The sequence below is a fragment of the Mytilus edulis genome, chromosome 4 (genome assembly GCF_963676685.1).
Source record: "Mytilus edulis chromosome 4, xbMytEdul2.2, whole genome shotgun sequence".
NCBI lineage: Eukaryota > Metazoa > Mollusca > Bivalvia > Mytilida > Mytilidae > Mytilus > Mytilus edulis.
Window position 1 is genome coordinate 54,914,951 of NC_092347.1, and position 22,321 is coordinate 54,937,271.

A 22,321-nucleotide genomic window follows, 5' to 3' on the forward strand; every position below is an offset into this window, starting at 1 on the left:
GATTTTGTTTCTAGCTTTTTTTTTAGTTGATCGCATTTACTCCATCGTAATTGATACCATAGATATAATTTTTACCTTAAATGGCACTGTGGACCGGTTGAGGACCTACTTTTAGTAAAAAATGTTGTAACTTGATAATAAGCACATACTTTTCATTCTGTATTTCAAAACAGAAGCGAAAGATAATAAGTTTGAAAAAACTGATAATGCCATGGTAAAAAAAAACAACACCCAAAAACGGAAAACAATGCAAAGACCAAAAAAAGTATTACACAAAACACAGCATAGACAATTATAAATTAAGAACCACGAACCCCGCTAAAAAAATACAATAGGGTGATCTCAACATTCGAGCAGCACCTGGTTGATCACTCATCTAAAGATTTTACAAGGGTAAAGTCAAGCAGCATCTGCTAATGCACGAAGCGTATCTCTCTCTCTCGGCTGATTTAAAATTCTTGGGTTTGATTTTCCATAATAGAGCTTTGCTCCTTTCAAGAAAGTTTTTTTTTCGCCAGTGGTTCTTTATTGTTATGTTGAAGTCTTTTATAAATGTTATAAGAATCCCATTATAATTGGTTGACCGTTAAGAAATTACAGTGCCACATATAAGCACTTATATATAATATTTCCCATTTGTTGTAGCCAAAATAACGTCCATTCTTTTTCATATATGACACTACCAAATTCAGACTTTTGCTTTTCATAAACATCACGGCTGTTGCAACAAGTGAAGTTGGTACTTATAGTAAAACCTGTTCCATTCCCTTTTTGTGTGTAAATATAGTTCGTGTTGATTTTGCTTTAGTTTCTGTGACGCATTTATAGCTATTTTGTTTTTTCAATGTATGCGTTGCCCGAGTCTTCGTTGTCATAAAATTGTGCTCTCATTTATAATATTAACATTCGGTGACACATAAGGATTGAGATTTACATGTACTGATAATTTATACATTGGCAATGTTTTTTCTTATGAAACAAATTTCCACACAAAATAAAACCGACTTTTCTCACCAAATGGTCATTTCGTTATGGAGTCCACTCCAACATCATATTTATGTTACATGCTGTACTATTGCCCCTGTAAGTCATAAACATGAAACCGTAAAAAACGTCCTGAATATGCATTAAATATTTGCCACTGGATGCTAATCAACCAACAATCAACCGATCAATGTCTCAAAACTGGTTCATATAACCTCCCTTAACCATATTTTTTTCAATTGCATTCATGATACCATGTTTTGTGTCTGGATCATGTCCCAGCCTCTCAAATAATATATTGTTAAGTATCTTAAGAAAATTCTTCATATCGCCATCCCGAATTCATATCTATTCATTATAACCTTGTCCTGATATTTTGTAGTTCAGTATACCATGTCTTCCCTTTAGAGACATGCCATGCCCCTTTCATTTTATTTAATGAACATACAGGATGTGTCCGACTGAAACATAAAACACCGGCGCTTTACCTTACCCTACCCTTACCTTATTGGACAGTTGTGTTACAGTATGTAACATATCAAAACTATAACAAGAGTCAAATACTGAAATGACTCGCCTGATTAACTGTGCATCAGTTTGGCATCGAAAGTCTCTAAGATAAAGGTTTTACTGCGAGTATCAGATAAAATTAAACATTATAAAAAATCCATGACAATGAGGTTAAGGTCAATTACATCCAGTCAGTCAGTCATATACACCAAATACAGTTTACCTATCTTGCTTATGGGAATTGAAAAAAAAACAGACCCGGGCATAACACAAAAAAATAATGATTGGCCAATGAACTATGAAAATGAGATCAAGGTCAGTTGATACCTATCAGACACTTATTCCATTCACAAAATAAAGGTGAACTATTGTTTATAGTACTCGAAAAAACAGATCTTAATATTGACTAATGACTAAACATGGCATTGTGCAACGCCAAAATATAGGAATCGACAGGTTGTAGGATCGTGAATATATGCATGTAGTTTTGACTTACTGATAACAAGTTCCATATTATTTAAAGGATTGATAAGTTTACCTGAAACGTATCTAAATTTACGGACTCAATAAACAACATCACCCTCAAAAGTAGGATGTGTTATAGCGCTTGCAATATTAATCTTATTTGCCACGAAAATGCTTTTTACCTTCTAAAATGTGCATACATAGTGCGGGAGGCAAAAACCTAGATTTGTTCAATAAAAAATACTTTATTTATTGTTAGTTATCTTTTAATCTAAACATTTTCTGCCGTCACTAAGCAATTTTTTGTTCCAATGCTGTATGAAATTTGTAACTTAAATGAAAAAAGATGACCAAGATATTATTAGAGTGAAACCACAATTTTTTTCAAACATTGTGATTTTTTTTTTCTGCAACCGTTGCTTTGTAATATTACTGTTGCTTAGTTGTCAATTGGTAAGCACCTATTAAACTTAATTGAAGTGGCCCATTATTTATAACTTGAAGTTTTTTTCAAAATAATCTTATTCGAAATTGCATTAATTTGTACAGAATGATCGGGCCAAAAGCTTTTTATCCAAGACTGTCTGTAACCCACACAAACAACCAAGTTAGCATATCAGTATAAATTAATACTGTAAAACAGAGATATAAAATGAATACGATAACACGTCATAATGTATGTCAAGAAAACCGCAAACATAATTCATAAACATAGTTCATGACCCGTTAAATGTTGGAGACCAAATATTACTAAAATTTAGTACCTGTAACAAAATTAACGCTTACTTGAACTAATCATTTCGAAAATGTTGCTTGGCCCTATTGACAGTTTACAGTGTTAACAACCTGCTTAGTCCATTGTTTTCGATCATATGGTTTTTCCGACTAATTTTATTTGAAGTGATGGTGCAATAGCGGATTTTAAATACGGCTACTGTATTAAAATAGTCTACCGACCTATTCGATTTTTAATATAGGTCACACTGCTATAGCATGTATTCACATGGGTAATATTGAAATAGACAAAAAATAATATTACGTATAAGGGAAAAACATTCATTCAAACAATCCAATACGGTTCCCAATTACGCTTGACAATGGTAAAATGAATATTTGAAACAAATAAAAATGTACAAATGCTGATATCCTGAGCTTTGAAAATACCAATTAAGTAGCCTAGCTTAGATTATAAATTAAACAACTGCAGATGCCAAAAATTAAAACTCTTGTCGCACAGAAGAAGTATTTATTATCAACATAGAAAAAAATATTGAGAAGGAAACAGTTCTTGTTAGATATTAAAGACTTTTCCAGTTGGTAAGTCGGTTTCTCTGTGAACATAATCAGCTCGCCGTTTCCAAGGACGCTCTTTTACAACGTGATGACCGTGAGGGCATTCCGATGTATTGTTGCCAGATATTTGACTTTTGTTTTTGACTGGTAACCGATCTGAATAAGCAGACATTTTTGAGTGCAAAATAACTATGATCCTTATCGCTTGTCATAAATTCATTCTTCAATGAATAGTCATGAAATTTTCTTTTTAGAACACAAATAAATAATATGTAAATGTTTTGACGTTATGAATATGTATACGAATATAATCAAAAAGATCATTAATATCTATGCGCACGTACAGAAAAAAAAATATGTTAACACAAACAGAAGAACGTTATGTGGGAAAATATGAATGCCTACTAAAATCTAATCGATTAGATAAATCGAATTATTACAGAAAAGTGTCAACCATGCACTTGCACTTGCACTGCTTTTTTACTAAAATAGTAGAAACGAATGATCTACAAATGGATGAAAATTATATATGCATGTAAGTGATATTAATATAAATTAAGGTACAACAACAAACCAGAGTATACTGATTTGTATCACTAAAATAAAATAGTAATTACGCTGAGGTTGAATTGCCTGCCATTTATTCACCATTTACGCTCGAACTTGTCTCAGAAAAAATATAACTCGGTACATTTAGCTAACTTTCAGGTATAGAGATATGATTTTTTTCTTAGGTAAGTGCTTGTGACCATCGGCAAAACTTGCGGTCATCCGGTATTACCTGGTTCACTACTGAAATGGATGTACAATGCAAAACAATGAAGTAGTTGGACTGGTTTGGAGGACTGGAAACCAGTTATTCAAGGGGAAAATTTAAAGATTAATAGATATAAGAAGATGGTGTATGAGTTCGAATGAGATAACTTTCCATCAAGGTAATAATTTGTTAAAAGTAAAACCATTATAGATCAAAGAAGGCCTTAAACACGGAGCCTTGGCTCATACCGAACACCACGATATATATAGGATCGATTTTGTCGAATCAATCTGAACGAGGACAGTATGGTTCATCTTTGGCACAAGTTGCCATTAAAGAAAGTCTGCCATGCATGGAGAATATCGAATATGTATTGTTTCGATGCGTTCATTGATAAATTAAATAGATGTTATATATGATATATTTATATATATATATATATATATTAACAATAATGTTGATACTTAGATCTATATTTAATTACGACATTGTTTATAAAACCCTTATTTGATTTGTTTTGCTTCCGAAACCAATTAAGAGATTTGAAAGATGTTACCAAAACAATTTGAATTTAAGCAATGGCTTTAAAACTGCTTATTAACATACAATACTACTAAGAAGTACAATCACAAAAATACTGAAAATTCAAAAAGGGAAGTCCCTAATCAATTGGCAAAATAAAATGATAAAACACACCAAACGAATGGACAACAACTGTCTTAATTGCAATACTCATAGAAGAAGACCCTATATCAATACTGAACGAATAACAATGAGATGAAGAACAACGATCAAGAGTTGTTGACGTATTTCGAAACTATGTTGAAGTTCTACCTTTAATCACAAAGTGATTAAAAATTCATCTAGAGTTGTCTCTCTTTATCTGTTGTTTTACCGTAATTCACAAATACCAAAATTAACATTATACAGACTTTCTGTATATTATACTCATTTGTGTAGAGGTTCCATCCTCTGTTTTTCATTTATAACTTTTACAACTAATACAAAAACAATCCTTTGAATTAAACATACATTTTATTACACCAACTTGTATTTACATTTTCATGACTAGAATAAACATTTTTACTTTGTGGCATTACTTTGGCTACAGAGTATTTTATAATATTTTGTTGAGGCGCCAGGGTGACTACCGATTACCTATACACAATGGCTATCAGCTGACCTATGTTGACATAGTGTCATAAAACCCCTGGTAGTTAAACACGGTTACACCACCACCTACCATGGGGAGTGACCGGGGAAAAACACTCGTATTACCAATGCTCCAGTTATTAGTGCCCCACCTGTTGGCAGGTGTAGGCCTCCCCTCTATAATATGAGGTGGAGGAGGTCCCAGAGTTACCCATCTGTAGACCCCACCGTTACCACTAACCACATTTTCCAAACCTGCAAATTGTAGAACTTGTCAGGCCCAGAGCAAGGGCCGAGTGAAATAATCCCCCAATCACTACCAGTCTCCCTGGACCTCCCCCCATTCAAATTTGACTCTGCGCCTAAGGATAGTAGAAGATAATTAATTTCTTTAAAATGTCTTGTTTTCTTTCAAATTGTTTAAATTGTTAATTACTTAAAACTAGAATTAATTCTGGATGCTTAAATCACAATAGTCCATATGTTAATAACGTGCTTAATGGCGGAAATGTCCAAATCATAGAAACGCAAGTTTATTCCAAATAGTCCTGTATAGGTCCAATACTATGAAGGTCCGGCTTGTATACTGGTAACCATAATATTGTAATCAAATACAGCAAACCAGTGCCTGAAAATATAAAACAAAAACAGCAGCAACTATTCTCATAGGGAGGGCGGGCGGGTTTGGATATTTTAACTTATTTGCGTAACACTTGCTTTCTTGTCGACAGCAAATTAACAAGTGCCCGATACGGGAATTCCAAAATTCTATTCTAGCTGATACGGGAATTCCAAAACTCTGATTCATGCTGCGATCGACGCTATGGCCATGCCGAATATGGCATTGAGCTACAGGATGCAACGCCCACGCACCCACACGAATATTTGATTGAATTAAACCAGATTATTGAAAATATAAAATTTTTATAATCTCAATTAATTGCAATACTCATAGAAGAAGACCCTATATCAATACTGAACGAATAACAATGAGATGAAGAACAACGATCAAGAGTTGTTGACGTATTTCGAAACTATGTTGAAGTTCTACCTTTAATCACAAAGTGATTAAAAATTCATCTAGAGTTGTCTCTCTTTATCTGTTGTTTTACCGTAATTCACAAATACCAAAATTAACATTATACAGACTTTCTGTATATTATACTCATTTGTGTAGAGGTTCCATCCTCTGTTTTTCATTTATAACTTTTACAACTAATACAAAAACAATCCTTTGAATTAAACATACATTTTATTACACCAACTTGTATTTACATTTTCATGACTAGAATAAACATTTTTACTTTGTGGCATTACTTTGGCTACAGAGTATTTTATAATATTTTGTTGAGGCGCCAGGGTGACTACCGATTACCTATACACAATGGCTATCAGCTGACCTATGTTGACATAGTGTCATAAAACCCCTGGTAGTTAAACACGGTTACACCACCACCTACCATGGGGAGTGACCGGGGAAAAACACTCGTATTACCAATGCTCCAGTTATTAGTGCCCCACCTGTTGGCAGGTGTAGGCCTCCCCTCTATAATATGAGGTGGAGGAGGTCCCAGAGTTACCCATCTGTAGACCCCACCGTTACCACTAACCACATTTTCCAAACCTGCAAATTGTAGAACTTGTCAGGCCCAGAGCAAGGGCCGAGTGAAATAATCCCCCAATCACTACCAGTCTCCCTGGACCGCCACATGAGAGCCCCAGTCAGCTACCAAATCTGACTGGGGTTCTCACCTCCACAAAATTTTCATTATTGAATCATTGGAAAAGTTGATTTTGTTGTGCGTAGGAAAGACTCAACCCCCCCTTGTATATTATTTAAGAAAACCTGATTTCCAGTTTGTGACAAATGAGTTCCATCTGTTCTGTATAAAGACACTTCACTTGCCCTAATGTTCTCATGTAATATAGCTTTCCCCCCGTTTTCTATTACAAAGTTTTTGACCACTGAATTCACTCTTTTTCTCTTCTGTTCGATTATTGCACCCGCATTCAAGGGGGCAAAATGCCAGTATCTGCGCTGTAGCATTGAAGACCATATTATAATAACATTTTTAAATAAAGCCTTGTAACGTAGGATAGAACATTTTACATTTTCCATTAAACCCGTCCCTGTCAATTCTAAATCTGTCAAATCATTAGCTCCACAGTGAATTATTATAAAATGAGGAGAAGGTAAAATTTTTCTTTTTGCGTCCAGTAGGGAGTCCAAATCTTTAATCTGTAAACCAGGTTGCCCAATCCAGTATGTTGTTACACCTTTTGACCCCAGTCCCAGGTTGTTCCTACCATATTTCTTCGCCTCTACGTTGGCCCAATGAACAAGGGAACTTCCAACAATCCATAAAATCTTGGGACCTGTGAAAACCTTTAGCTTGTTAGCTTTTTGAAACTAGAAAAATTGTAACCTAATATAGCGAGAATAAGCATGCGATTTCCATCTGCCTAATCTCATAATTACCTCCTCTGAGACCCCCTGCCTGGCTAGTTCCGTGGCTCCCCCAATTCTAAAACTATGTGACCTAAAATGGCCTTTACTAATACGAAGAAAATGTAAAGCTTTTTCCAGTATACTACTGAATTGGTATCTAGTTAAAGGCATACCAGTATAATGGATAAACAAATCTGTATTGTTACAGGTAGGTCGTACCTTTAAATATTCGTTAATGAGTCGTACCGGACAGTAGTTTTTTCCGTTCTCAGCTATCAACAAAGTAACAGACTTTCCCTTTTGGTCAGTTTTTGACCACCTTACTCTTAGCTCCAGGACTTTTCTCCTTACTAAAATATCAGAAATTGTTAAGTTGGAGCCATTTATAACAGACTTGGATTTTGAAGTAGTGATTTCCCCTACTCTTAGCAAACCAAAGAAGGCAACAGAAAAAACTGCTGAAAATAAAGCAGCTTCATATTTATTCTTACATACTTTATCTAAACAACTAATCATATCTGATAACAATTGCACTGTAATTGGTGCTCTAATGTCATTACGTTTTCCCCCTTGAATTCTTTTTATTCCTTCTAATGCCTTTCCAATTATAAAGAATTTTGTAGTATCCTGTATCCCTTGAATTTTATGATGGTATGAAACTCCTGATATATAAGATGATATGGTTCCCCCCGAAAGACCCTGTACTGACAAAAAAGCTATAAAATTTAACAAATCATTGACTGGCACCGGCCAATCCTGTTTCAATTTATAAGATGATCTAAAAGTACAAAGTTTTGACAGAGCCAAATTGTATGATTTTTGTGTATTTTTGGACACACCTTGATTGACAATATAATCAGCCACCTGACTTAAATGTTCCAGATCTGTGTTGGAATTTTGGTTGGCCACTGGTCTGCTTCTGGAGCTAGGCTTCTGAACTTCCCCCACTGAGAACGAGAAAGACAATCAGCAATTTGGTTTTGTTTTGAAGGGATATAAATTGCCTTAATTAATGTATTATTTTTTAAGTTCATTAAAACCATCTGTCTTACTAAAGTCATAACTCTACTTGACTTGCTAGTTTTCATATTAATGATTTGAACAACCGCCTGATTATCAACATGAAAAATAACTTTTTTGTTAACAACATAGGATTCCCAGGACATAAGAGCAGCTACAACTGGAAACAACTCTAACAATGTCATATCTCTGGTGATTCCAGTCTCAAACCAATGTTTTGGCCATGTGCCTTGGGCCCACTGACCTGCAAAATAGATCCCATACCCGCCTTTGGACCCCCCTGCACTATCAGTGAACAACTCTAATTTTTCATTTGAAACCCATACATTGTCTGTTATTACAGTTACACCATTGTATTGTTTTAAAAAGTCTAACCAAACTTCTAAATCTGCTTTCATCTGCTTGTTTACTCGGATTTTGAAATACGATTTTCTTACCCCAATTGTTGAATTTATGAGTCTGCGACAGAAGGTGCGGCCTGGAGCAACTACCTTACAAGCAAAATTCAGGAGCCCAAGAAGGGATTGCATATCTTTAAGAGTTATTTTAGAACTGTCCAAGGTATCTCTGATTTTTTGTGAGAGTTTGACAAGTTTTTCATTTGGAAGTCGCATGATTAAATTCTGTGTATCAAATTCTATACCCAAAAACATAAGTAATGTAGTCGGCAAAGTAGTCTTGTCACTAGCAAGAGGAATACCTATTTTGTTGCATACCTCTTGGAATAACTTCAAAGTATTGCCAACTTTTGATGTTTGGCTCGACTCGACAAAAAGAAAATCATCTAAATAATGGAGGATATCATCATTTCCGCTTTTTAGCTGTATTATCCAATGCAAAGCTTTTGCAAATTTCTCCCACAGGGCACAACTTATTGAGGCCCCCATAGGGAGCATTTTATTAAGATAATATTCACCCTGAAATTTTATCCCCAACAAGTCCAAATCGTGCGGGGCAATTGGCAACAAACGAAAAGCCGCTTTTACGTCACACTGACTTAAACGGGCAAATGTTTTGTGTCTATTAATCAAACATGCTGCTTCGTCCACTGAACTGTACTGCACTGAACAATGATCTTTATCAATAAAATCATTTATTGAATTATTCTCAGGATAGGATAAATGTTGAATAAGTCTGAAATCCCCATCCTTTTTTGGCACTAGCCCCATTGGTGATACCTGAAGTGTGGGAAAAGGTGGGTATCTGAAAGGACCAGCTATGCGACCAAGTTTAACTTCCTTCATTAATTTTTCTTTAAAAATTTTGGGTAGCTGTAATGCACTTTTTAAATTGGAACTCTCCCTTGGTTCCCTAGAGCCAAAATATTTTAAAGAAAAACCGTATTTGAAACCAGATATAATTTCATGTGCTACATTGTTAAGTGGGTAGAATTCTAAATAATTTTCCAAGACTGATACTTTTATAGGAGTATTTCCCAATGAATAAAAATTAATACTTTTTGTTATTTCTTCCTTGCGCCCGGTTATTACATTGGGCTTTTCTGTGTTTGCCACTGCATATTTGGCATATGTGTTTAAACCTACAACGAGGGAAGTAGGGACAGTCAGTACCATTATTATAGTATTTACATGACATATTTACACTTCCCCTAGTTACCTGTGATTTTTGATGTGTTCTATTGTTTGGAAGTGTAGCTGCATTTGAGTTATAATTACCACGATTTTGTGTATCTGTTCTATAACCCTGTGATTGCACTGACACACTGTTGTGTACTGTGGGAGATGTGATGTGTAATAGCCAATATTCACCGTGTATATTTCCCCAAGATAAATTAGGATTCTTTTCTATTTTTAGCCTAAATTGCTCGTCATAGGTAGCCCAGTTTTCTGACCTAGTTGCCGCTAATCTTATATCGCGCATATATTTTAACAATTCCTGTGCCCGTGTGTTGTATTTCTCAATGTAGACACTCATAAAAATCATGAATGCTGAAGTCCATTCATTTATTGACAAATAAACCCCCGACGATCTTTTTTCAATGCAAATTTTCCCCCTTTTTAATTTCAAATCGCCCTCGTCAACCTCTTCCATTTCTTTTTGCGTTCTCAAAAGAGAATGAAGCTCTATAAATTTTCCCTCCCAAATTTTTTCTTTAATTTTAAAAGACACGTGTTCCCCCACTGTGTCATGAACGCTAGATTCTTGTGACGGAGTGAAATCAATGGAATTATTTGCAATTTCGTGTCTTAAAGAGGGGAATGCCCGTGCATCTTCCTCCGACTCATTACCTGATGAGATATCAGTATTTTCCTCAGGTACTTCTGCCACCACATGTCCGACCTCTTTTGTTTTCTTGGCAGATCTTCTCCGGTCAGCTCCGTCTTTCTTTTGGGCAATTTCTTCGGGCTGCACTTTCTTTCCTCCTGTCCTGCTGGTCGTTCTTCTTTTCTTCCCCATGGCCCTTGATGGCGATCCAACGGCATTTCTCTTGTTAGGCATCTTCTTTTTCTGGATATTTTAACTTATTTGCGTAACACTTGCTTTCTTGTCGACAGCAAATTAACAAGTGCCCGATACGGGAATTCCAAAATTCTATTCTAGCTGATACGGGAATTCCAAAACTCTGATTCATGCTGCGATCGACGCTATGGCCATGCCGAATATGGCATTGAGCTACAGGATGCAACGCCCACGCACCCACACGAATATTTGATTGAATTAAACCAGATTATTGAAAATATAAAATTTTTATAATCTCAAATATTTCTGACTTTTTTTAACCTGGTTTTATAGCGCTAAACCTTTCACTTGTACGACAGTCGCATCAAATTCCATTTTATTTACAACGATGCGTGAACAAAATAAATATAACAGGTGAAATTGTCAAAATATAGGTACAACAGTTTAATATTGATACTAATTAGTACTAATATTGACATAACAAAAACACCGCTATGATATTTTAAAAGTATCGCATTGATATTAGAACTTATAGCATTTGTTTATTTGTGTACATAAGAAAAACACAGCACTCCAAATTTTACATAAACTTTTGTTTTTAACTAACTTCTGAATAGATATAGGAAGATGTGGTGTGAGTGCCAATTAGACAACTCTCCATACAAATAACAATTTAAAAAGTAAATGTATATTTAGACTTAATTGTTGTTTATATTTGAACATTAAGTTTTGAATTTAGCATTTTCTTTATTTTTCGTTGACGAAAACAACATTTTCCGAATATTTACAATTGATATTAGACAATATTGCTATGTGATATAAAAAACGTTTTTATAGATTCGCTTCTTCTGTAGACAGGTATTGGTTTGACAAGTTAATGATGTTAATAAAACAACGTACTACACACGCAGGTATCGCTTTACCGGATCGACAAAAACGTTTTTTCTCTTTTCATATTGAAATTTCTTACAAATTTTTAATGTTTTCGACTAAAAACACGTACAATGTAGATAGATTAAGATAATGTCCATTAACTAAAAAAAATTATTTTAATGTATTCAATATGGTTTGAAGCCTGCTGTGGCATTTTTAATCATTCTGTATGTACTCGTTATTGAGCCTATCGGCCTACCACATTTGTTTGTAGTGAAATCTTTGTCTCTACAATCTAACATTCATCGCTTATCATATGCTTGCTAATTCACGAGTATTCATAAGCTAAGTTACACACGACCAGGTTAGGCTTTTTTGAAGCTTGTAACCAATGGATGGATGCCGATAACATTAGTTTCTCATCTTTATCTGAACCCTTATCCTGATCCTGATATTACTCGCTTAACCTAAGAGACGATTTTCGTTTGAACTCAAATTGCCAATAGCCTACCACGATACATTGATCTGTTTAAACACACTTTTTTTATAGTTCCATAGATACTTAGAATAGATAATTGAAACTGAGATATGCATCAGAGACAACCCGAACAACGGAAACATTACAAGGTCAACAATAGGTCTTCAACGCAACCAGAAAATTCAGCTATGGAAGATGTCCAATCAGAAATGAGGTCGTCAGTTAAAAGTTTCAGAGGAGAAGAAGTTGAAAATAAACTGACAACATCGTGGCTTAAAAATATAAGTAGACGGGCAAAAAACACAACATAGAAAACTACAGACTGGAGGCCTGCAGACTGAGAAGCACGAACGCCTTAACTGAAACTTGGGTGATTGTGGGTGATCCAGAAAGGGGCGAGCAGATCCTGCTACACATGTGATACCCTGTAACCCATCATGTTGCTTTGTTTTATTGCATTTCTCGTGTGGGGTTTTGTGTCATTTGGTCTTTGGTAGATAGTTCTCATTGACCATTTTACCACATCTTTGTATATACGTCAGTCTTATTTAGGTTTTTTTCATGCTTTTTACCGAGGTAATTATTTTAAAATGTCTTCTTTAAAATGAAACTGATAATCAAAAAGTCTAATAAACCAAGTCATTGTTTGTTATTGCTTTTTGAACGAAAAATATAAATTCCAGTACTCTTATATACAATGTATGGCAATATTTCTTTCTACTTCTGTTCTTACAAGAACCCCTTGGTTGATTGTTGGTTGCTTAATGTCCAGTGGCAGTTCTTTCATGCATGTTCAGAACGAATACCAATATACAGTGAAGTATTGACCTTGTCCTATCACTTAAGATTTATATATTGACTATAGGTTCATTCTATTTTTTCTCTTGTTTTTACAGAAAGTCATTGAACTAAGTTTGATGATGGTTGCTACTGTAGACACGGAAATTCATAAACGGTTACCAAAGTGTAGACCTCTATGATGCCAAAAAAAGTCGTATAAACGACACTAAATCTTCTGTAATACCATTTAAGATGTTGAAAAATAATAGAAAACAAGAGATATATTATGAGAAAAATACTTTAGTTTATTTTGTTTCAAATAATCAATACAGCACTATAACACAGTCTTACATGTATAAACTGTTAATATTTACATTCATTTGTTTACCGATACAAAAAAAGAGGAAGAATAAGAATTATTCTGTAAAGAAATCAATGAAAGAGAACATCAATGTTAATGAAACGAAGTCATTACAATATACAACAGAATTTGGTAGGCAGTCTTGACTTTGAATGTTTATGATTTCTTGTTCCCTTGATGTTTTTCGTTATTCCCTATGTTTGACGTGTTCGATCCGGTGTTTGATTGCTTGTTCCCAGATTCGGACGGTTTTGATTGGTCATTGAACTTCTGGTTGTGATTTGAATCTTTCTTTTCATCTTTACCACTGACTTGTTTAACTGGGGACTTATTCGTTATTATAGCAGGTTGGACGTTTGAACTTGGCTGTTTCTTTGGGGATAGCACAGCCTTCTTTGGAGATGCCTTTTCTTTCAATTCTTTCTGTTTTTCAACATTTTCTTTCATTGGCTTTTTTTCTGGTTCTTTACTTTTATTCTTCATTGGCGTTACGTTTTCCTGTAATATATTTTAAGTCAGTTTTCAAATTTTAACAATCAAGAATTTGTTCCTTTTGTCAAAGGTGCACACTGAAATAACTAATTGTAAATGTTTTCCATAAAGTTAAATTCAACATTTTAAAGATGTACTCTCATTCCCTACTGTACACTTCACATAAATATTTGGAGGTATTTGATCAACACAAGACAAGTGCCTATACAGTGTGTCAAGCTATGAACCGCCCCGTGCCTAAACAAGTTGTGACTAGATTTAACAGATATTATCACAGATCGGTCACCATAACCAAACTCCTAAAAAGAGAAGAAAATCCCATTAAATTTTAACAAGGACAAACCAATAACAATTAAACGGAAAATCGACAGGCATATTATAAAGCCATAACAGCATGGACATGACAATTCATTGATTGGGTCATATCTACGCAGTTGTGCCTTGTGGCGATAATAAACGAGTTTCTTAACCTCATCTTTAACTTGAAGAAGTGGAATGACAATTATTGATACCGTAATGAACATAGATTCATCAGATATCAATTCACAAACGGATTCTTTACTTTAGGTTTGGTGTTTTTTTTTTTACATTTTTCTGTCACCCCCCCCCCCCCCCCCCCCCTCCCCAAAACACAAGATAATTTTGCCCCTTTTGTCAGGTGTGTACAGGACTTATCAGGAAAGAAAAATGTTTTCCTATAATTGTAAATCACACTTGAATTCACCTCCAAATGGCATTGCATTTAATTGAACATGCATTAAAATCAGACAATTACTGAAAACATTCCCAAAGATAAATAAAACATTACGTCTAGTCCGTTTGAATATTTCAGGATCAACTTGCCTTATCTTTGATTTCTACTAATCCACCTTCTCCAAGTTCTACCGTATCAAAGTCACTTTCGTCTTCCTCTTCGTCAGAATCGATGCTGCTGTCAGACTCGTCTTCATCTGTCGGCTACATAATCATACATACATTAGAAATGATTTTTAAAACTGCATTTTTAAATTAAATACAAAGCATGAACAAATTAAAAAAATTACATAAACAGTACTATTTTAACTGCTATCTATAATCTAGTTACGATAAGCGTTTAGGCTTTTCCACCTGAAAGAGGAAAGGGTATATGATAACATGCGCTAAGCGTTAATGCTTTTCCAGCAGTAAGAGGAAACTTGTGCTCTTAGTAATATAGATAAGCCTAATATTATTTGTGCTGTTTATACAATACGACGGTAAGGAATGGTTGCCAATGAGACAACTCTCCACAAGAGACCAAATGACTTTGAAATCAATTCAAAGTATAAGTCCCCGTACAGCCGTATGGTGACCTATAGTTGTTAATTTCTGTGTCATTTTGGTCTCTTGTGGACGGTTGTCTCATTGGCAATCATACCACATCTTCTTTTTCATAGACAATAGACAATAGACAATATTTTATCCGCACAAACACATTTACATTAAATGGTTATGGCATACAAAATTAAGACAATAAACTGACAATAGTTAAATTGATTATAATTATATTAGAGTGACAGTGGTATTCACAGCGAAGAAGAAAAAGGCTATAAATATCAACAGTTAACACATTGTTAATGTTCATGAACAATTAAAAAAAAAGAACAAACAAAAATTCGGTTGCATATTAAAAAAAATTTATACAGATGCATATTAAAAAAAGTTATACAGATGTTCTTAATAAAAGACAATCATTAATATACTTTATGGTGATTTTTATAATGACTGGTAGACTGCTATTTAAAAGTACAGTCAAATGATTTAGTGTTATAGTGGACTGCAATTTAATAAAATTGAAATTAAGATTGTTATTAATATTTTGTATATAGGTATCCCTTAATGATTTATAGCATGGACAGATTGTGAAGAAATGGTATTCATCCTCAATTTCTTGTCTGTTACAGGATAAGCAAATGCGTTTACTTCTTTCAATGTTGGTATAACGCCCTCTTTCAATTGCTAGGGAATGCGCACTTAGTTTAAATTTACTGAAAACTGATCGGTCGGTTTTTAATTTACATATATCAATATATGGGGGCCTTTTTCTAATTCTTTTAGTATGACAAAGAAATTTAATTTTTCACATTTATTGATAGAACAATTCATAATTTGATAAGCCTGGTCATAGATTCTTTGTTGGATACTATTTATGTGATATTTTAAATTAAAAGTATTAAAAGTGAGATGACCAAAACCTAATTTATTTAACCAGTCTTTTACAATGTTAACCCATTTACTTGTTTTCTCTACATTATTATATATTTTATGGACTAAAGTGTTAGGCGAGTTTACAATGTGGTTTAGAAATTTTATAGCTGAAAGGTGAATTTTAAAGTACAAAGGGATTCTGTTTGTCTCAGTTAAACAGGCTACATTTGTTGTTTTGCACTGTACTCCTAAAATTTCTTTAATAAATTTAATATGTAAATGTTCAAATGGATCTGAATCTTTGAACACTTGGCTTACACCCCAAACTTCACTTCCATAAAGAGTTATTGGAACAACTAAAGTATCAAATAATTTTTCAAGCATACTGCAGGAATTATCTAAAGAGACTGTTTTTTTAATTTTAAACCAAGCTTTTCTTCCTTTTTCCATAAGATTTTTTTTTGAATGACTTAAATTTCCTGAACAATTTATAGTCATTCCAAGGTAACAACAATGAGATAATCCTTTCCGCATAGTCAGCTACGAAAGGCCCCGCAATGGTCTGTAATCTTAATTTTTCAAGGCATGTATTTTGAAAGGGTTCCCATCACCACGAAGGTCGGTACCAAGTTTCAATTGGATTTGAAGACAATGTCATGGTAAACCATCTTCAAGTGAGCATTAATTTAAATCCGATATAAGGAAAGGACGAACGGACGGGCACAGAGACCGAATGGAAAACACTCGACCCCTTTACATGCAATCGTAGTCTGGACATAAATTATGAAAACTACCTCATAATCTGGATCTTCATCAGACACATAGTTTTTCAAGTCCATGTTGACGAGGTCTTCGTCATCAGTAGAACTATCATCCGACAGAATATCATCATGTTTACGTTTTTTCTCAGCATCTTCACTATCCATTAATGGCGACATGTTGAAAGGTCCTGAAAATTTAAGAAGTTTGTATACCTGTATTATTTCAAATCAGGAGGATTTTACCAAAGAGATGCGATATTATTATAAACAGTAATAAAAAAACGAGAATTTTACATGTATGTCTCGCCTTCTGCAATAATTGAATTAATTAAATGGGCAAGACTTTCAAACTTAGGGCAAGGTCAAATGAAACTCCCTTATGCGCGTGATTGATATTAAGCAAATAACAATGAAAGCAAGCATATCCTTAATTTTAGTTGCCAAGTGCTTAAATGATACATTATGAATGAAAACACCACTTACCGCGAGTTCACAAACAAAATATGTCCAGTATATAAATGTAGATTTTTACAGAATCCGCAAATGGCCACAACGAAAATAAAATTGTGTTATCACATATTATAAATACTTTATTTATTAAAATGTATTTTTACTTTTTAACATTAGTGTAAAATAAAAATGATTGACTCACCATGTTTACTACAGGTCAGAAACTGCCTAATGTCAGTTTGTTTGACACAACTGGTTTGAAATCCTAACATTCTGAAAGCTACACTTTTGATATTGCCTAGGATGGAACTGTTTAGTCGTTTTCTCGGAGAAACCTGTAATATGAAGAAATAAAAAAAGAAGTTATGTATTTTTAAAATGAATTAAAGAAATTATAATTAATTGATGATGTTTGGTTGTTGGGCTTCAGTGGGAAAATTCACGCGTTTGCTGACATGAATTGTCATTGATATGGTTATATTTATAAATTAACTGTTTACAAATTTTTGAATTTTTTGAAATACTAAGGCTTTTCTTCCTCAGGCATAGACCACCTTAGCTGTATTTTGCAAAACTTCTAGGAATTTTAGTCCTCAATGCTCTTCAACTTCGTACTTTATTTGGCCTTTTAAACTTTTTTGGATTCGAGCGTCACTGATGAGTCTTTTGTAGACGAAACGCGCGTCTGGCGTATAAACTAAATTTAGTCCTGGTATCTATGATGAGTTTATTTCCATGATGATTATGAATCCTTCTTTGTTCTAGACCGTTACGCTGAGCTGGATTTTTTTTTTATAAATTTGAGAACAAGTGATATCTAACGCTGATTTAGTGAAAAATAAAAGTTTTTATACCTTTCTTCTACATTCAATCTCCTCTACTTTCTCTGGCGTCAGCGGAGGTCGATCTAATTTACGTCTTGAAGATTTTCTTGTTCCTGATGGCCGATCTGCTATGGCATGTAGCTTCCTCTGTATGACTCTCAAAAAGCGTATCTATTAATAGACGTATCATAATGTAACATATTGAGTAGTGGTTGTGCAATGTCCAGTAATAAATAGTTCATTTTAAATATCCAAATTGAAAACTTAATGATGTAAGAAGTACAGATGTATGCATGCTATGTTGAATGTAACGTTATACACATTTGTAAAAAATGTAAAAAAAAACTATTCCAAGTTATATAGATATTATGGAAACTCCTATTTCTTTTCAATAAAAGAAAACGTGAACCGCCAAGCAAGTAGACTACTTAACAACAAAGCCAGTGGAAACATGAGAGTAAAAGTTGACTGGTAGGCTTACCAACAACGGCAGTGAAAACATAATATTGTATGATAAAGCACGGATAAAGTTAACGTTGACTGGGCTACTTACAAACACGGAAGCGGAAATGTAAAAGGCTAGCGTATGATAGAGTAAACAACTTACCAGCAAAGCGAGTGGCAACCTAACTAACAAAGTATGATAAAGTAAGCGTTGAGAGAACTACTTACCAACACGCCTTATATAAACATAATAGTGTATGATATAGTGGCACTTACCAACAAGACTAGTGGAAACATAAATAGTGTATGATAGAGTGGCACTTACCAATAAGGCAAGTGAAACATAGTGTTTTATAGAGTGGACTACTAGTACTTACCAACAATGCCAGTGGAAACATAACAATGTACGATAGAGTAAACGAGGGTTGAATATGCTGGTCATCTTCACGTGTCTGTAAAGAAAAAAAACCATTCTTTTTAGTCTTCATTGGACAAGAATGCAATGACGAAACGAAACCGTTACTATGAATTTCAAAACATGGTTTTGTTATATCAATATATCTTTGCATATAAATTTATTTTATATAATTAACGCTCACCAAATTTACTTTGGTGATGTACAAGGTTTTACTAAGAACATGAGATTATTATTCATTCCGTTATGGTTTTACTTTCTGTAAATGCACTCACAAGTTTCTTTACCCATTTGTCGCCTCCTCCTGTCAATTTTGTCTGCTGTCCACGGCTCGTCTTAGTTGGTGACATCATCTCGGTTTGTGCGTGTTTTTCAGATTTTGACATGTTCGCTGCCGCTCGATTCTGTTCTTTGAGACGTTTGTATGCGAGATCTGACACGTTAGTTAGAGCATCAACTCCAGCAAGGAAAGTCTGTCCAGCACAAGTTCTCAGAACAGTCTGAGCACCGTGTTTTATGTATTTTGATGTTTTCCGTTTGGTCTTTTTGTAAATCTGTAGGGAAAAAAATAAGTATCATAAACAAGAGTTAACACACTAACCAACAAATGATTTTTGGCTGAATAAATTGAAAGTTTATGAAATGGACTTATATTTGTATAAGGTTCACATGGAGACAATAACAAACTATACTGACTATGACAAGTAAATGAAAATTCTTTCGATATTCTTTTTTTAATTAGTTATGACGAACTACTTGTTGGTTAACATTCAACTTAACATATGGTAACGTATTGAAGTATCAAAAAATATAATTACAAATTCTGGTTTTCAAAATGAATGCAAAACGCGAACTTGATGAAAAGTTAAATATATGTATAAGATATTAAGGGCTATGTGATGTATACACATATTTTTTAAATTTTCAGCAGATCTATATTAATTTATGATGACATTTTAAACTGTTATTGGACTTTTTGTTTCGTCTTTAAAAGACTTTTATTGTTAAAGAATTGTCACCTTGGTATCTTGAACACCATTTTCAATCAATCGAAAGTGTTGCAATTTTATCTCTACACACAAAGAAATGGAAAATTTAATCAACATTTAATCCATAAATTTGTGTACCTTTTCTGGGGTTTTCTGTAGGGCTGGGTAGGTTTCCTTCAGTGAGGCGACGAATCCACTGACAACAGTATCAGCTATATCACCTGTAATTATTAAAAAAAAAACATAAATGATATGGGTCTCTTTTCACAAAACAAATTTACGCCCAAAATTGACGGCAAGCTATTCTAAGGGAGCTACCATTAGATTTTTACGGGGGGGGGGGGGGGTCCTGCCTTTTTTTCTTAGTTTATCCTGAATTTTTTACATAAATTCGCATCCTGCCTTTTTTTTGACAAGTTGCTCATCCTGCCTTTTTTTTACTCAAATATCATGTCCTGCCTTTTTTCAAATTTCATTCTAGCCCCCCCCCCCCCCCCCCCCCCCATAAAAATCAAATGGAAGGTCCCTAAAATGTTTATAATCTTTTTTGTGAAATGAGTTACAGACGATGATCTGTAAATATGTAAAGAATCCCCTTACACTAGAACATGTCGAAGTGTGGCGGACTATGAAAGGGACAAAAAAAACATGTACTGTACAAATAAGCGGATATTGGGTGTTTCCTTTCTTAAATTTCTTTAATGACAGACAAACACGAGCAGCTGGAAAAGGTTTAAGTGCTCAGTAACGTGTCCCGAACTTTTTATAAGGGAGGGGCACTAACTGCCATAAGATAAGATAAGAATAAGAAAACTTTATTTTGATTCGGCATTAAAGTACAAATATACAACACAAGCTCTAAGGAGCTTTTGACGAATATAAAGACACATAAATAACATAAAAACAATCCAGTACAAATAAGAAGGGGTCCGCTCTAGTCCAGCTTCAGTGATTTGTATATAATCATGGGTGGGGTTGGGTGGCCCAGCCCCCCTTCGATTCGTCTATGGGAATAGAAACCATCACGACGACGAATACAACTTACATGCATTTTGTATTTGAGATACAATCTTTTGGGGCAAACTTAATTGGTTTAGCCTACAACTTTTTTTTATTCAATCGCCAGAGGTTTCCTTTTTAAGAAAGCGCATCCTGCTTTTTATTTTAATCAAAACTCCTGTCCTGCCCCCATCCCACCCCCTAAAAATCAAATGGTAGCACCCTAAAAGAAACGCGGGTCTTGCTTTGATAAAAAAAAAAATGATTTGTATTGCTGGATATAGACAATATGACAACATATTATAAACTACACACAAATACATGTGCTCAACTGGTGCAGTCCAGTCCAGTATCAATATAGTCCAGGTTTGTTTTTCTAAAATCTCGTGCAGTAATGAACTACAATTGCATAATACTCAAACACCGATATATTGAGCATTTCTGAAGCAGAAATTGCATATAAGTAGCGGATCTTAGACTTCCCAACTACACAGATGTTCTAATTTTGAGATAAAAACAGACATTGTTGTCCAATAGTATATGGTCCTATTTGTGTCACTGCACTTTAAAATTACTAAAGTGATGTGAGTCATCATAGCATCTGATTTTTTTTTATTATTGAAAAAGAAATGGATAGTAAACTGTACATTGTTAGTTAAAGTAATGTATCAATGCCAAAGTCAATTATTTAATAAATACAAATAGACAGCAAGAACGAAAATAAAGATTACAAAAATATAAACCGCTTACTAAGTCAATAAAAGAGCGCTGTAAATAGAAATACCGATATTTTAATCGAGAGAACCTAAAATGTTTCAGGTTTTTTTTATAAATTTTGGAAATATTGTTTGGTAAATTTAAAATAGATATTTACATACCACAACCGGTTCTTTCAACAATCGATTCTACTAAAAAATTAAGACTTTTCTCTGTCGCCGAACAACTATAGGTCAAAAAGAAGTTTGAGGATTTCGTTCGTGAGTAAACCCCAACTACGCTTTTGACCAGTGGTATATCTTTCAGTTCATAGGCTGTTTTAGATTCTGCCATGCCCAAAGAACAATACTAACTGATGCCAGCTAACAGACGAATGGTCTCTGCAGATTTATCCGAGTCTTGAGAAAAGTGTTCACCGCGAAAGTTTACCTACCTGTGACGGACCATTCCAATTTTACTTCACAGGTGAGTTCGATTTGCCGGAATAACGTGTGTATTGTTGACATACATGTATAATGTGT

At 34.2% G+C, this 22,321-nt stretch overlaps 2 protein-coding genes across 4 annotated transcripts; both read right to left on the reverse strand.

The window, feature by feature from the left end:
• Window positions 1–5,025: 5,025 nt before the first annotated feature.
• LOC139519963 (uncharacterized) lies at window positions 5,026–11,322 on the reverse strand. Its single transcript, XM_071312278.1, has 2 exons — window positions 10,248–11,322; window positions 5,026–7,537 (listed from the first exon to the last, which is right to left on the reverse strand). The coding sequence occupies exons 1-2, from the start codon at window positions 11,088–11,090 to the stop codon at window positions 7,484–7,486; spliced, it is 897 nt and encodes a 298-aa protein (XP_071168379.1). The 5' UTR covers window positions 11,091–11,322; the 3' UTR covers window positions 5,026–7,483.
• A 2,146-nt stretch (window positions 11,323–13,468) lies between these two features.
• LOC139519964 (muscle M-line assembly protein unc-89-like) lies at window positions 13,469–22,321 on the reverse strand. Of its 3 annotated transcripts, none has more exons than XM_071312282.1 (9): window positions 22,234–22,321; window positions 20,223–20,305; window positions 19,371–19,649; window positions 19,058–19,132; window positions 18,267–18,407; window positions 17,615–17,747; window positions 16,996–17,150; window positions 14,879–14,992; window positions 13,469–14,041 (listed from the first exon to the last, which is right to left on the reverse strand). In XM_071312282.1, exons 1-9 carry the CDS (start codon window positions 22,304–22,306, stop codon window positions 13,700–13,702), a joined length of 1,395 nt encoding a protein of 464 aa, XP_071168383.1. In that variant the 5' UTR covers window positions 22,307–22,321; the 3' UTR covers window positions 13,469–13,699. The 3 variants fall into 3 exon arrangements, with proteins under 3 accessions (XP_071168383.1, XP_071168382.1, XP_071168381.1); XM_071312281.1 differs by lacking the exon at window positions 22,234–22,321 and adding an exon at window positions 21,962–22,216 and having other exon boundaries at window positions 19,383–19,649; XM_071312280.1 differs by lacking the exon at window positions 22,234–22,321 and adding an exon at window positions 21,962–22,214.

Coding starts and splice junctions, on each gene's coding strand:
- LOC139519963 (XM_071312278.1), bottom strand. CDS start 11,090: ATGCCTAACAAGAGAAATGCCGTTGGATCGCCATCAAGGGCCATGGGG. Junction 7,538..10,247: donor GAACACATCAAAAATCACAG/GTAACTAGGGGA, acceptor AGGTTTTCACAG/GTCCCAAGATTTTATGGATT.
- LOC139519964 (XM_071312280.1), bottom strand. CDS start 22,133: ATGGCAGAATCTAAAACAGCCTATGAACTGAAAGATATACCACTGGTC. Junction 20,306..21,961: donor TGTTGAAAGAACCGGTTGTG/GTATGTAAATAT, acceptor TAATAATTACAG/GTGATATAGCTGATACTGTT. Junction 19,133..19,370: donor ACAAATGGGTAAAGAAACTT/GTGAGTGCATTT, acceptor TTTTCTTTACAG/ACACGTGAAGATGACCAGCA.